At 47.3% G+C, this 15,989-nt stretch overlaps 1 protein-coding gene across 1 annotated transcript in view; it reads left to right on the top strand.

Moving 5' to 3' along the window:
* The window catches only part of NPLOC4 (NPL4 homolog, ubiquitin recognition factor), a 47,272-nt gene that overhangs the window by 3,834 nt on the left and 27,449 nt on the right, over window positions 1–15,989 (top strand). Inside the window, exons 3-7 of the mRNA XM_084748180.1 lie at window positions 456–568; window positions 9,069–9,248; window positions 11,284–11,332; window positions 12,062–12,156; window positions 15,365–15,488. Coding sequence (XP_084604306.1) covers window positions 456–568; window positions 9,069–9,248; window positions 11,284–11,332; window positions 12,062–12,156; window positions 15,365–15,488 — 561 coding nt within the window. The remainder of the gene's footprint in view (window positions 1–455; window positions 569–9,068; window positions 9,249–11,283; window positions 11,333–12,061; window positions 12,157–15,364; window positions 15,489–15,989) is intronic.

Below are 15,989 nucleotides of genomic sequence, written 5' to 3'. Positions count from 1 at the left end.
TTACGTCAGATTTGTAGTTATCTTGCCATACATGGCCGCTACTCTTGAGTAGTTTCAACTTTTTTTTCTTCTTCTTCTTTTTTGGTTTTTCGAAACAGGGTTTCTCTACGTAGCCTTGATTGTCCTGGACTCGCTTTGTAGACCAGGCTGGGCTCGAACTCACAGTGATCCGCCTGCCTCTGCCTCCTGAGTGCTGGCATTACAAGGATGCACCACCATGTCTGGCTTAGTTTCAACTTTTACATTGTTTATACAAGACCTTTGCTTCCTGTGGACCACTTACTTGAATTGGCGCTGATGTGACTAATTCAGGTTTTCTCGTGAAATGACACAAGGGAGTGAGTGTCTGATGAGCATTTCCTTACTTCACTGCGTGCTCTCCCTGTGGTCTTGTCAGGCTGTGGTATTGTGATGCTTGGATGTTTCATTGCATTTCTGTTGTTTGGGGCTTGTAGGTTGCAAAGGAGTTTGGCTTCCAAAACAACGGCTTCTCAGTTTACATCAATAGAAACAAGACTGGAGAGATAACAGCATCGTCCAGCAAGTCCCTCCATTTGCTAAAAATCAAGTAAGTGTCCAGCCAGTGGAAAGCAGGCAGTTGGAGGAACTAGAGCCGGTGTTCCACCTGTGGCTGCCGGCAGCCTGTTTACCTGTGGGTACTGCACTAGTGACAGCCCTGCCGACTGCCCACGCTACAAGCATCACGCTGTTCTCCAGTGAGCAGCAGTCAGATTACGGCAGCCGCCTGTAGGATCTGGACTGGTGTCAGGAGAAGGGTAGGGTCTTGGGTCAATGCCTTGTCTGCACGAGAGGGCTTAGAGCACCGCCCTTTGGGAAGAGGTTGTTGTATCAGCCCTGCGCAGACCAAGAAACAGATACGGTGGCCCAGTGTCAGTGGCGCTTTGGCAAAGCCCACTCACTGCTGTGTTTATGGTGTTACTGGGGCTCAGTCAGGTCGTAGGTTGTGACTGCTTTCATGCTTTAAGTGCAGAGGTGAGTCACGGTAGGGATGGAGCCTGCAGAGTTGGAGATGCTTGTCTTCCGGTCAGTGAGAGTAAGCCTGCTTGCTCGACAGAACAGTAGACTATCCTGGCAATTTATCACTTTGAGGTACATAGATTAGGATGTGTGGGGAACAGAAATGTGTGGTGATAACATTATTTACCCTGCAAAGACTTGGCACCTGCTGGCCCACCCTGTACTAGTTCTGCCTTTCACTTTTGCTCCTGGTGACCATTTCCACCAGGGTGGCGCACGTCGTATTTTCTTTGATCTTTAGATGGTTTGTGCTGTGTTTTTACTTATTTTGGAGTGAGCTCTTGCTAAGTAGGTGATTCAGGCCTCGAGGCTTTATGAAGTGGAAGTGGAAGTTCGGGTTCTGAACGTGGTAGTCATCCCTTTGCCCTAGGCTGCATCCTCTACCCTGAGGAAGGGTTTGTGCATTTTGAAAACCAATTAAAAAAAAAATTATAGCTAGGCTTAGTAGCACATGTCTTTAATCCCAGCACTTGGGAGGCAGAGGCAGGCGGCTGTTTGTGAGTTCAAAGCCAGCCTAATCTACAGTCTCTGGCTGCCCTGATCTCCTGAGACCCAGGACAGCCAGAGCTACATAGTGAGACCCTGTCTCAAAACAACAATAATTTACTACATTTCATTTTGTTGGGTGTTCATGTGCATACACGTGTGCATGCTCTCAGGTGTAGAGGTCTGTGACAAATTGGGGAAATTACTTCTCTCCTTTGGGTCCTCAGGATCCAGCTGAGGTGGCTGGGCTGGTCAGTAGGCACCTTCACGTACGGAGCCTCCTCAGCAGCCATTTCTCAGCAATGTTATGGAAGATTGAGTTTATGCTGCTGTTTCTTCCCTGCCTCTGCCCTCCACTGGGCCTTGCCACACTTGGAACCGCGCCGCTTTCACTCGGGTGTAGAGTGCCTGCCTATCCCACAGCCAGCACTGGGGTTTGTGTGTGGTGGTGGTGGGGAGGGGAGGTGGCTGTGGGCTGCCTGGTGTGGGTGCTGGCCGCTGAGCTCAGGCCCTAGCCGAGCTGCGGGAGCTGCTGGTGTTGGTGTTGTGGGGTGGATTTAAGTCTTCACACATGGAAGGAGGCAAGTGTTCAACTGCCAAGCTAGAAGTCTAGTTTTTATTTGTTCTTCATGTTTTTGTTTTTGTTTCGTTGAGACAGGGTTTTCCTATGCCACTCACGTTTACCTTGAACGCACTGTTCTGCCTCCTTCCTCCTGAGCGCTGGGATCATGGACGTGTGCCACTGCACCTCTGTGGCTGTGGTGGTGGTGTTGTTCTTCTTCTTTTGGTTTTTTGAGACAGGGTTTCTCTGTGTAGCCTTGACTGTCCTGGACTAACTTTGTAGACCAGGCTGGCCTTGAACTCACAGCGATCCTCCTGCCTCTGCCTCCCAAGAGCTGGGATTAAAGGTGTGGGCCACCACTGCCCAACATTGTTCTTTTTTTAAAAAAATATTTTATTTACTTTTAACTTAAGTGCATTGGTGTGAGGGTGTTAGATCTTGGCATTACAGACAGTTGTGAGCTGCCATGTGGTTGCTAGGAATTGAACCCGGGTCCTTTGAAGAGCAGTCAGTGCTCTTAACCGCTGAGCTTTCTCTCCAGTCCCCCTGGCTGTGTTTTTATTATTATTATTATTATTATTATTATTATTATTATTATTATTATATTTATTTTTTGGGGGGGTTTCGAGACAAGGTTTCTCTGTGTAGCCTTGGCTGTCCTGGACTCACTTTGTAGACCAGGCTGGCCTCGAACTCACAGCGATTCGCCTGCCTCTGCCTCCCGAGTGCTGGAATTAAAGGCATGCGCCACCAAGCCCGACTCTGGCTGTGTTTTTAAAAGTTGTTCTCATAAGTAGATAAAGAAAGGAAGTTCAATTTACCAGGGTATGCCCAGAACTTACTGTTGTAGGCCGGATGATTGCAAATTTGAGGCTCGTCTGGGCTACAGATCACAACCTTGTCCTGAGGAGGAAAAGAGAAAGACATTATCAAGAGCACCGTTTCTCAGATAAGCCGTGTGCCCTGGGCTGTGCAGTAAGAGAACAGAAGGCGTTCTGAACCTTTCCAGGCTAGCCTACACTGCATCTCTCGTTGTTATTTTAGACAGGGTCTTACTATATTATCCTGCTTGGCCTGCAACGCTATTGTCTAGGCTGGCCTGAAACCCCTGCCGCCTCTGTTCTGGGATTCAAGCCTATACTACTATGATTGGCTTCAGATTGTGTCTTTAATGATAGATGTAATATTTACTTAGATGTTAGCAATTTATTTCCTTACTGTTTTAGGGACCAGGGGTCCAAGATCAAGGTGCCATCAAGGTATGAAGTATTTCTCATTGGCTTGAGGAGGCTGCTTTCTCAGTGTCCTCACCTGCCTCTGTGACTACCCTGGACAGCTGAGACTTCACTGAATTGTCTTTATTTTATGTGTGTTTGTAAGAGTAGTACTTGTTTTTTGTTGGAACTCTGTGTAGCTCCCACTCTTCTATTTTCTAGTTTCAGAATTGTTGCTCTGTAATGACATTATTTTGGTTATTCCTTTTTTGGTGTGTGTGTGTGTGTGTCGTGGTGTGTCTTTTCTTTTGGCTACTTTTTTCTTTGTTTGGTTATGTTTTTTTTGAGACAGGGTTTCTCTGTATAGCCTTGGCTGTCTTGGACTTTGTAGACCAGGCTGGCCTTGAACTCATGCAGGCATGTGCCACCGTACCCAGCTCCGGCTCCTTTTTAAGGTCTGTTTGTGGGCTGGAGAGATAGATCAGAGGTTAAATTCACTGAGACTGCTCCTCTGGATGCCTTGAATTCAATTCCCAGCAACCACGTGTTGGCTTACAACCATCTATGATGAGATCTGGTGCCCTTTTCTGACATGAAGGCATACATGCAGGCAGAACACTGCATACATAATAATAAATAAATAATTCTTAAAAACAAAAGTTAGTGCCTGACAATGTGACTCGGTGGCAGAGTGCTGCTTGTCTAGCATGCCTGATGCTCTGGTTTATGCCAAGAACACACTGTCCTAGGGTGCTGTGGTTTTCTCTTTTATGTCTTTGGGTGTTTCGCTTGGCTAGTTTTTTGTATTTGATGTGTTCTCTATTGGTAATTTTTTTTTTAAGATTTATTTATTAAGCCAGGCGTGGTGGTGCACGCCTTTAATCCCAGCACTCAGGAGGCAGAGGCAGGTGGATCGCTGTGAGTTCAAGGCCAGCCTAGTCTACAAAGTAAGTCTAGGACAGCCAGGGCTACACAGAGAAACCCTGTCTCGAAAAACCAAAAAACAAACCCAACATTAAAAAAAAATTCATTTATTATTCACACGGTATTCTGTCCGCATGTGTGTCTGTAAGCCAGAAGAGGACACCAAATCTTATCATAGATGTTGTGAGCAACCATGTGGTTGCTGGGAATTGAACTTCCAGGTCCTTTGGAAGAACAAACAGTGCTTATTTATTTATTTTTTTGGTTTTTCTATTTTTGTATTTTCACTTTAAAATACTTTATTTGAGGGCTCTAGAGAGATGGCTCAGTGGTTAAGAGCACTGTCTGCTCTTCCAAGAACCTGCGTTCAATTCCCAGCTCCTGTATTGCAGCTCACAACTGTCTCTAATTCCAGTTCCAATGATCTGACACCCTCAAACCAATTCATATAAAATAAAATAAAAATAAGATGAATTATTAAAAATTTTATTTGAAACCGGGCGTGATGGCGCACGCCTTTAATCCCAGCACTCAGGAGACAGAGGCAGGCGGATCGCTGTGAGTTCGAGGCCAGCCTGGACTACAAAGTGAGTGTAGGATAGCCAAGGCTACACAGAGAAACCCTGTCTCAAAAAAAAACCAAAAAACCAAAAAAACAAAAAAAAATTTTTTTTTTTAATTTGAGCCAGGTATGATGGCATACTTATTTCCAGCCCTTGTGAGGCAGAGGCAAGTAGATCTCTGAGTTCAAGGCTAGTCTTGTTTACAAATCATTTTCCATTAGCTGGGCATGGTGGCACATGCCTTTAACCCCAGCACTCGGGAGCCAGAGGCAGGTGGATCAAGGCTCGTTTGGTTCACATTGCAGGTTCCAGGCCAGCCTGGTTACATAGTGAGACCCTATATTTAAAAACAAAAAACAAAAAACAGGGGATTGTGTGAAGGCTCAGCAAGTAAAAGTGATCTCCAGCAAGCCTGACAACCTGAGTTCAACCCCCGGGAAATACATGTAGAGAGAACTGATTACCACACTGTCTTCTGACCGCCACCCATGCTGTGTGGTGCAGGTATATGCAGACAGAAGTAAAACAAATATTAGAACATGAAAAACAACAAATAATTGTGGTACAGAACATTTGTATGTAATTATCGGGGTTGGGGATTTAGCCCTGTGGTGGAGCATCTGCTTAGTGCATGTGGGATCCTGGGTCCCATCCCCAGGAGCATCTCTACTAAAGAAAAGAAGCACAGCTTTCTGTGGGCTGTGACGTTCTGGGTGGTCAGCGCTCCTGTACTGTGACAAAGGCAGCAACGCCTGAGGAAGTGAAGGAGGACAAGGTTACTTTGGCTCAGGGTTTCAGTCACAGGGACTTGGCTCTTTTGCCTCTGAGTGGTAAACAGGCATCATGGGACCATGTAGGAGCAAGCTGTTCATTTACCTTGGCAGATGGGAGGGAGGCAGAGCCCAAGACAGAGGCAAAGCATCTTACTTATTCTGTTTTTCTTTTTTTAAAAAAGATGTATTTATTTACCACGTATACAGTGTTTTGCCCCTCTGTACTCCTGTACACAGAAAGAGGGCACCAGATCTCATTATAGACAGTTGTGAGCCACCATCTGGTTGCTGGGATTGAATTTAGGACCTTTGAAGAGCAGCCAGTGCTCCCGACCTCTGAGCGTCTCTGCAGCCCCCTTAACTGCTTTTCTTCATCCTTACTAGTTGTGAGCTCGGCCTTGTGGCCTGACCTCCGCTCTTCTCCCCGGAGTCCGGGAGCTGCTAGGCAAGTCTCAGCTCTCATGAGATAAGCTCTGCTGCTGCTGCTGCTGCTGCTGCTGCTGCTGCTGCTGCTGCTGATTTATTTTGAGACAGCATCTCTCTATCTACATAGGCCTAGTTCTCCTTCCTATATAGGCCAGGCTGGCCTTGAACTCACAGAGCTCTACCTGCCGTTGCTTCCCAAGTGCTGGAGTTAAAGGTGTGCACCAGCACTCCTCACCTGGGAGATAAACTTTCAGACTTTTGGAAGACTTCAAACATATCTGAAGGGAAGTGGAGCGAGTCAGGGGAGGGTGCAGTGAATGGCAGCCTTGTCTCACTTGAGCTAGTGTCCCCCCGCACCCCCCCTTATGTTGCTTCCCTTTTTACTAAGTGAAACTTGTCGTGAATGCTGAGATGGCATTGTATGTCTTGATGCAGTGTTGTCTTGTGCACAGGGCGAGCAGGGCCACGGATCCGGTGCTGACTTGTGGGCCAATCATGGACATTCTGGAATTGCAGGTGCACACCTCTGCCTGACTGTAATAAGATACTATGATTTAGCTAGGCGTGGTGGCAAGCAGCTCTGAGTGGAGCTCACTGACACACATGATTTGGAGAGACTGAGGAAGAAGGATTTTGAGCTTGACCGGTGGCTGCTGCACTTGCTTAGGAGTCTAGGGCGTCACTTCTCACTTTTCATATTATTTTATCCTTTGGGTTGGAATCCTCCTGCCCTGAGACCGGAGGTGCATAGCACCGTACCACTTTCACTTTGAAATATCCTTTTTTTTTTCAGTCCGAGCATCAGTTTGCAGTGTTGTTGTGAACTCCGGGTGGTGTTCTACCTCTGAGATGTATTCCCGTGTCTCTGCTCCCCATTTTCACGTTTCTCATTTTGAGACAGTCTCTTCTTGTGTGTAGCCCAGGCCAGCTGTGGATGTGGCCTTTTGTCTCGTGGGCAGCTGACTTATAGAACTGAACCACTAGACCAAGACATTATTTTATTATTGCCTTTCATACTGGACGGTTGATGGTTAGCACTTTAAGGTGCCACACTGCCCCCAGCTTCTCCCTGGAAGGTTTCTGTTGCTCTCTGTTGGCGTTTTTTTTTGTAATTCAAATATTTAAACCCTAAGCCTGCCCCTCCCGTCCCTTGTGTCTGTCTACTCAAGGGTTTTTGTTTTTTCAAGTCAGGGTTTCTCTGTGTAGCCTTGGCTGCCCTGGACTCACTTTGTAGACCAGGCTGACCTCGAACTCAACAGCGATCCTCCTGCCTCTGCCTCCCGAGTGCTGGGATTAAAGACGTGTGCCACCACCGCACCCAGCTGCTTGTGTGAATTTATTTCCGTGTAACTTTTGTTTTGTATTGAGGGAGCTGTGAGGACAGTCTATTTGATCCAGGTTGATTTTAGTGGTACTTACTTGTGTAAGCACAAGAGGGTGCTGTGGCGCTGCATTCCTTTCTGGTTTTGTCTTCAGCTCCCCAAAGCTGCCTGGGTTCTGCTCCTTCTGCAGGCGCCTGGTTAGAGCCTTGGAGGAGACTTTTCCCTGCAGTGCTTCTGATGGAAGCAGACTCGTGTTCTTCCTGGTTTCCATTTTGAGTTCTTGATTCTCTCAGTTGTTTAGACCTCCCGTAGTCATCTGGGGGTTTTGTTTTTTTGAGTCAGAGTCTCGTGTTATTTAAGCCTGGAACGTGATGTCAAGCTAAGGCCGACCTTGATTTGTAGCCCTCTTGCTTTCACCGTCCCAGGCCCTGGGACCACAGGTGTGCAGCACCAAGCCTGCCGCAGCGCTTGCTTTACGTGGCAGTTTCAGGCTCAGCAGTCGTACGTGGCAGGGAGCTCAAGGCCTCACCTCCTGTTGCCCAGTGAACACTGCAGTCTCTGAGCCTCAGGTTCTTCGTCCTGGCCTTGGCTGTGTCCTTTCTGTTCCTGCTGGCTTCACTGCTGGCTTTAGCGTCCTGGGGCACACTTCACCTTCGGCACTTAGCAGTGTACTTATGGTCTGTTTGTTAAGATTGATCCGGTGTCTGAGCCAAGTGTTTTATAGCTAGAAGTCTTGGGGAATTTCCAATCCACGGCCAGAAGCAGAAGAGCTGGTTACAGCTCTGGTGCAGGCGTAGCGCCTGTGAACTGTGCAGGGTTGAGGAGGCAAGGGCGGCTCTTGAGAGCTGCTGCCCGCTGTGCTGCTGCCCACTGTCCTGCTGGGAGGCTCCTGTCTGCAGTGTTCATACTTGCAGACGTGGCTCTTTTGGCTTGTTGCTGAACACTGGGCCAGTTGTTCTGTCAGCTTCTTTCTTGTGCATCCTGTTGATGGCAGCTGGAAGTTTGCCAAGTGTCCTCTCACCTCCTGTCTTCAAGGGCTGGAGTTGATGTAGTGCCACAAGCTACCTCTGGTCAAGCCTGACCCACATTGGTTCTGTGAATAGCGTCAGAGAGGAAACATTTTTAGCCACAAGTCATGTCAGGTTAGAGCACAGCAAGTGGACCACTGCCAGGCGAGGACTTTTTTTTTTTCAGTTGTGGGTCCTCATTATATTACTTTAGGTTGTGTCAAGCTGACAAAAACAAACAAACAAACAAAAAATATCTTGCAAGCCAGTGGTTGCCCCGTCTGGTGTGGATGCTTGTGGGTCAGTGTTCACCTCACCCATAACTAGGTGCTTGTGTGTGAGCTACACAGAGGGGCATAACCTGAGAGTGTGTGTGGCCTAGGTGACAGCTGTGGCTGGAGAGCGGAACACCAGGCTGAGCGGGAGAGGCATGCAGACAGACAAGGAACAGGAGGGCTGCCACCGAGGCCCAGGTGGGCACAGCTGTGTTAACGTACGCATGACGTGGCTAGGTGCATTTCATAGCTTTTAAAGTAATTTGGTTAGAGAAATCAAGTTTCAGAGAATCTTCACTTGTGTGTACAATGCTTAGAAACAAAGAGCTCTGTTCTCTTAAAGTCAGGAGCTGGCGTGTGTAGGCCTTTACATGGTAGCATTGTCTTTGAAGCTGTCGGGGTGCACATCTCCACACCAAACTATGTGGTTTGATTTTGGAGGAGAGGATGGCATTGTGATGTTTTGTCCTTTGAACAGGCATGGCGATCTGTTGTTCCTGTTTCCCTCCAACCTTGCTGGACCCTCCTCTGAAATGGAAACATCATCGACCTCACTAGGGTTAAAGGCCTTTGGTGCTCCTAATGTGGTTGAAGACGAGATCGATCAGTACCTCAGCAAGCAGGACGGGAAGATTTATCGGAGCCGAGACCCACAGCTGTAAGTGCTCCTAACGCTCCTGCTTGTGCAGCTCTTAATGGATCATTAAAGGAAATATTGAAGAGCTGGGTGTGGTGACTTTAGTAATCTGTGCATTTAGGGGCAAAGGCTGGAGGGCTATGGCAAGTTCAAGGCCATCCTGGTTTACACAGTGAACTCAAGCCAGCTCATGAGACCCTGTTTCAAAAAAGAAGTATTTAAACATGTCTCATGTTAGTAAGCATTTGTTAAACCTGAATTTGTTCATCCATTTTCACATTATTTTATGCCTGTTATGTTGGCAACTTTAAAAATAGATTCCACATAAAATGTCTAGGAGTGTGTGGATACTAAGAGATTCAAAAGGTGTCTAGGGACAGGTAGGGTCTGTCTTGATGTCCCTTGAGATACATGTCTCCTCCCACCAGCAGAGGTAGGAGTAGAAGGGACTGATGGTTGTAAGGGCTGGTTCTGACCTGTCAGGAACATCAGAATGACTTCCAGTAGCGGGCGCCGGGCACGTGGGCCCAAGTGTGTTCCCTCTAGTAAGTAATCTGACTTGCACATCTGCTCCTTTGAATATATTTATTCACTTTGTGCCAGTTTATGTAAATGCGAGTGTGTATGCGGTACTTAATTTTAGAATTTTGTGCAACACTTTTTAAAGAACCCAGTCCTTGCTGTTCATGCAGAGGACCCAGGTTTAATTCTCGGCATCTGCATGGGGTTACAGTTGTCTGGCCTCAGAGCACCAGGCACATGGTCTGCAGGCATATATAAGGGCACAGTACGCACACACATAATACAAATTAAAATTAAAAATAAGATAGGGAAGCCAGCTAGAAACATCTGGATTTACACTCAGAATTGTGGAATTATATGAGTGGAGTCTGTTTGCCTCCTTTTTAAAGTTTATCACTGTAAATGCAGTGAGGTGCTGACACTGGGATCCTGGTGTTGTAAAAGCTGCATCAGCAACTTCTTTGTCAGATGGACTAGTCACCCGTGCTCTGAGAGTCCTCTGTGTTTCTTCCCAGGGCCTCACTGTTACTCGGGCTCTCGCGGATGCATCCAAGTCTTTAGAGTACTCACACAGGTCACTCTACTCTTCAGAAATAAGCCTCCCCTGGCCAGGTGTGGTGGCGCCTTTAATCCCAGCAGTGCGGGGGGGGGGGGGGGGGAAGAAATAAATGATCCTCCCTCCTAGTGATGTAGGAAGCAGAGAGTCTATCCTTTTCTTTTCTTCCTTTCTTTTTTGTCTTTTTCTTCTGTTTTGTGTTGAGACTGGGGTTCTCTATGTGGCTGCCTTGGAACTCTGTAGACCAGGCTGCCCTTGAGCTCAGAGCTCCACCTGCCTCTGCCCTCCCAGTGCTGGGCTGAAAAGCGTGCGCCACCACTGCCCAGCCTTTTCTTAACATTTGAGTTCCAGGCCAGCCTGGTTCACAAAGTGAGTCTATGACAGCCAAGGCCGTTAGACAAAGAAACCTTGTCTCGAAGAAACAAACAAACAGACAGACAAACAAAAAAACCGGTTACTTTGAGACGTTATTTTTCACGCTGGAGATGAACACGACCTGGTGTTTGGTAAGCACCACCGTTTTATTTTTAGCTGGTTAAGCAGTTAATATTCATGAAAGCATGGTTATACTGTGTTTGTTAGGTTTTTCACTTTTCTTTTTCTTCATCTTCCCTCCCCTTTCCATTTCTTCCCTTCCCCATCCTATCCTTCCTCCCCTCTACCCCCTGCTCATGCTCTTCTGAAACGTGCTGTCCTGTGTAGCCCTGTCAGCCCCGTCAGCCATGCTGGCCTTGAACTTGCTTGCGACTTCCTGCCTCTGCCCTTGAATGCCAGCGTCACAGGCTTGTGCTTTCCCATCGAGTAATCTTCTCCGATCCGCAGCAGGATGAGCAGCAGCTGCGGTGGACGCTCATCTGTGGGCCACCAGGGGTGGTTCTTTACTTGTAGGAAGCGCGCTGCCCACTCGTGGTGTACGTTTACATACAGAGCCCTGGGCAGTAGCTACAGAGTGTAACCTTTGTGTCCTGTGCTTTGCAGATGCCGCCATGGCCCCTTGGGGAAGTGTGTGCATTGTGTCCCGCTGGAGGTAAGTCTGTGCAGCAGGAGGTTTTGGCTGAGCAGTGTGGTTGGCTGCTGCTGAAAGAGCTGTCTAAGCACTTTCTCGATCCTAAACTTGGGTATTTGGCTCTTACAAGAATTTTTCTATTTATTGTCTCGGGCCTGATATTCCCAGTAGTACAAGTGTCTCAGAGAATCGGAGACTTATTTATGGGAATGACCTTCTAGGGCCGTGAATGGCTGCGGCGTCTGTGGCTGTGATGAAGAGCTGTGCACAGTTGCTTCCTGTGTAACTCTTCTCTGACACTCGCTGTGCCTCTTGCTTCCTGCTTGTCATGGCTTTGATTTACTATGTCTGCCTCTTAGGTCTCTTGTTGACTCTCAGCCTTTTACCACCCCCCCCACCTCTCTCCCTCTCCCTCCCTCCCTCTCTGTGTGTCTGTCTGTCTGTCTCTCTGGGGTGTGTGTGTGTTATGAGGATTGAACTCTGGAATTTACCTGTGAGGGGCAAGCACTCTGTCACTAAGCTGTATCCTCAGGCCTTTTGTAACTTTGCAAATTTTTCTTAGAGTTTTCATGTTTAATAGTTTATCTCGGAAAAAAAATGTAACAAGCACAAAGAAACACTTGATTCTGGCCCTGAGCTAGTGAAGACCCAGCCTAGGCTCCCCTGTTGTCTCTGTGCTGTCTGGTCTGACCCCTGCACAGTAAGACTCAGAGACCGATGGCCACTCATTTTCTGTGTGTGGTTTGACAGCCATTTGACGAGGACTATTTGAACCACCTGGAGCCCCCAGTGAAGCACATGTCCTTCCACGCCTACATCCGGAAGCTGACTGGAGGGGCTGACAAGTGAGTATCTCTGTGGCCTTCACGCATGTCTGACTAGAGGCACCGGGCGTGGGAACGGAAAGCAAAGCAGGGCAGGGCAGAAAGCAGCAGAGTTTTGAATGCTGCCTCTTGTAGAAGCGGGGATGGGGGATCTGGACGAGCTCACAGCTGCTGGTAGATGTGGAGGTGGCCTGGCAAGTCAGAAAGGCAGCTACCCCACGAGGACCTCGGCTCCCTAATCTTAGCTCCTGCCTGCTCTTTTCCCAGGGCCCCCCATGTTTGTCATTATTACTTTACACCTGTCACTGGCCTGAAGCCACAACGCTATCTATGGGCTGTATTCTGCTAGCACAGGGCTCTAATGAACAGACTTGGTCAGGCACAAGCAGCCTTTCCCCCTGAATGCTGGTGGCAGCAGTGGCTGGAAAGGGGACTAAGGCTGGTTTTATTTGATATATTTCCTCCCTTCCCCTTTCCTTTCCCCTTCCCCTTCCCCTTTCCCTTTTCTCTTCCTCCTCCTCCTGCTCCTCTTCTTCTTTTATTTATTTATTTATTTATTTTGTTTTTGGTTTTTTTTTTTTTTTTTAAAGACAAGGTTTCTCTGTGTAGCCGTGGCTGTCCTAGACTCATTTGTAGACCAGGCTGGCCTCGAATTCACAGAGCTCCACCTGCATCTGCCTCTCGAGTGCTGGGATTACAGGGGTGCAGGATGCACCACCATCCCTGGCTTTGGTTGATTTTCTTTCTTTTTTTTTTTAAAGATTTATTCATTATTATGTATACAGTGCTCTGCCTTTATGTACATCTGTACACCAGAAGAGGACACCAGATCTCATTATAGATGGCTGTGAGCCACCATGTGGTTGCGGGGAATTGAACTTAGGACCTCTGGAAGAGCAGGCAGTGCTCATAACCACTGAGCCATCTCTCTAGCCCCATTTTCTTTCTTTCTTTTTGGTTTGTTTGTTTATTTAGTTAGTTTCTTCTTTTTATTAACTTGTACACAACTACTTGTCTTCTGGGTTGTGGAACAGTAAGTCAGACGACACTTGCCACAGTAATGTCTGTCCAAGTGGCCAGCCGTGAGAACTCAACACCACATTCGCCAGGACACTCTCCACAAAGTTGCCTAATTTTGCTATTTTCATTCACCGTATAGTATTTCAGCACAGCACACTTCACCTCCTCCCTCCTCTGCCTGCTCTTATTGGGAGTGGTGTAAGACTCTTCCTTTCTCAGCTCCGCCACGAAGTCTCCACCTAGGTGAAGGCTGGACTCCTTCTGAATGTTGCAGTCAGACAAAGTGCGGCCATCTCTCAGCAAGGGTCAGCCTCTGCTGCCCAGTAGGAATTCCTTCCTTATGCTGCATCTTGGCCTTCTATTTTCTACAGTGTCCGAGGGGTCAACCTCAAGCATGATGGTCATCCCTGTAAGGGTCTTCACAAAACCCTTGGCAGTGGCTCCACTGCTGATGGTGGATCAGAAAGCTGGTTGATTTTCTTTTTCTTTAAAAATAATATTATTATTGTTTGGTTTTTTTGAGACAGGGTTACTCTGTGTAGCCTTGACTGTCCTTGACTCCCTTTATAGACCAGGCTGGCCTCGAACTCACAGAGATCTGTCTTCCTCTGCCTCCTGAGTGCTGGGATTAAAGGCGTGCGCCTGGTTGCTTGCTGGTTGATTTTTCTGAAGACAGCCTTTGCTTCATAGCCCAAGTTGGCCTTAACCTTGAGATCCTCTTCCAGTAGCCTCTGCGTGCTGACATTTAGACATGTACTGTCACTCTGGGATGCTTTTGATTCCTATATTGAATGCTTGTCTGTGTTCCTTTTGTGTACACCCGACCAGAAAGTAACACACTTTACGGTAGCTTTGTAGCTCCTGTTACTGATAAGAGGAGATGGCACTGACTCCAAGTTAGCAGCATTTTTTGTTAAAAATGCTTGCTTGATCATAGCTTTTCTCTGACAACCTGCTGACACCCAAAATGCATTTAACTTTGTTTCTATGTTTGTTTATTCTGAGCCAGGGTTTCTCTGTAGCTCTGGCTATCTTAGTACTGTAGACCAGGTGAGTTCAGAGCTCAGAGATCTGTCTGCCTCTTCCTCCCCAGTATTGAGATTAAAGATAACCTTAACTCACTACAAGTTAACTATTAGCCAGCTGTAGCATCCAAGTCTTTCATTATTTATTTTATTTTTTGTTTTGTTTTGTTTTTCTGGTTTTTTTCGAGACAAGGTTTCTCTGTGTAGCCTTGGCTGTCCTGGACTCAATTTATAGATCAGGCTGGCGTTGAACACCAATTGATCCACCTGCCTCTGCCTCCCAAGTGCTGGGATTAAAGGTGTGTGCGACCACACCCAGCGCATCTAAGTATTTTGAATCATTATCAACACCAAAAACATACAGTTCTTACTTACAAAAAATATCACATTGTAGAAGTTAAACATGCATATATACGGACACATCTTATCTATCTATCTATATGTTTTTGTCAGTTATGTTTTTAAAGTTGGGGCAGGGGCAAGAGAGACAATGAAGATTGGTAGGATGACTCACCACGTGTGAGCAATATTCAGTCCCCGGCTAGGACCACATGGAGAGAGCCAGCGGGTATAAATTGACCTCTGACCTCTACATGTGAGTACACACACATATACATGCACAGTAAATAAATAAAGCAACTATTATCAAGCAAGAAAGAATTAACAGACCATTCTGTGACTGAGAAAACCAGTATCTATTGTATAGAATTACCCTATGTCAATGGTAGGTCTAGTACTTCCTCAGGGATATTCATGGCTGAGGCTTTTTACTTTTACTTTAGCAGATACAACGAATGCATTACTGCTCTGTATCCCAATCAGATTGTCCCTAAGAGTAAGGATGCTGTACTAATGATGTCATCAGTCACTGACAGCTGCCTCTTCTCTCACCAGTACTAGTTAGATAAAGGTTTTCAACAGTGTCCTTGAGAACCTCCTGGGTGTGGGAAAGAACTGAGAACAAAAATTGCATTTCTCTAGAAAGAGCTATGTCCCGACCACAGCATGTAGGAAGTGTGATCTTTGAATGGTTTTAGTGTGCTGCCTTGCAGGCCGCCCCGCCCTCCCCACCCCCACCTCCTGCGCACTGTCCAGTGGATGCAGGCTGGCTCAGACACCCTCTAGGCCCCTGCTGACTCCCCAGCATTGTTTTGGTTAACTGAGTCACTTGTTTTCTCCCTCAGGGGGAAGTTTGTTGCTCTGGAGAACATCAGCTGCAAGATCAAGTCTGGGTGTGAGGGACATCTCCCGTGGCCAAATGGCATCTGCACCAAATGCCAGCCTAGTGCTATCACCCTGAACAGACAGGTGAGGCTGGTCTGCATGACCAACAAGTGGACACGGCCTTGGCCGAGTCTCTGCTCACTCTTCCTTTCTGGCTTTAGTTGCATGTGTACTGTGTGTCTGTGTGTGATATGTACCTAAGTACAGGCACCTGAATAGGCAGAGCAGGGAGTGAGAGGCACCACGAGGTTTGAGCCTCCGGTGTGGATGCTGTGAACAAGGGCCCCTCACTCCGAGCTGTCTCTCCAGCTCCGCTGGTGCCTGAGCTCCTCTGCCTTCTGTGGGAGGACAAGTCTCTGCAGCAGCTGGGGTGAGAGCTTGCCTCCATCTGGTTGGCTTGTGCAGTGGATGGATTTTCTTTTTCTTTTCCTTTTTTTACACTTTTAAAAATGATTTATTTCTGTTTTACATTCTGGTGCTCTTCCTGCTTGTCTGTGTGCGTAAGGTCGTCGAATCCCCTAGACCTGGAGTTACAGGCAGTTGCGAGCTGCCATGTGGGTGCTGGGAATAGAACCTGGGTCCTTT

Source organism: Acomys minous (assembly GCF_964271855.1).
Source record: "Acomys minous genome assembly, chromosome: 12".
NCBI lineage: Eukaryota > Metazoa > Chordata > Mammalia > Rodentia > Muridae > Acomys > Acomys minous.
Note: the sequence above shows the minus strand (reverse complement) of the source record. Positions and strands in the feature narration are given on the sequence as shown.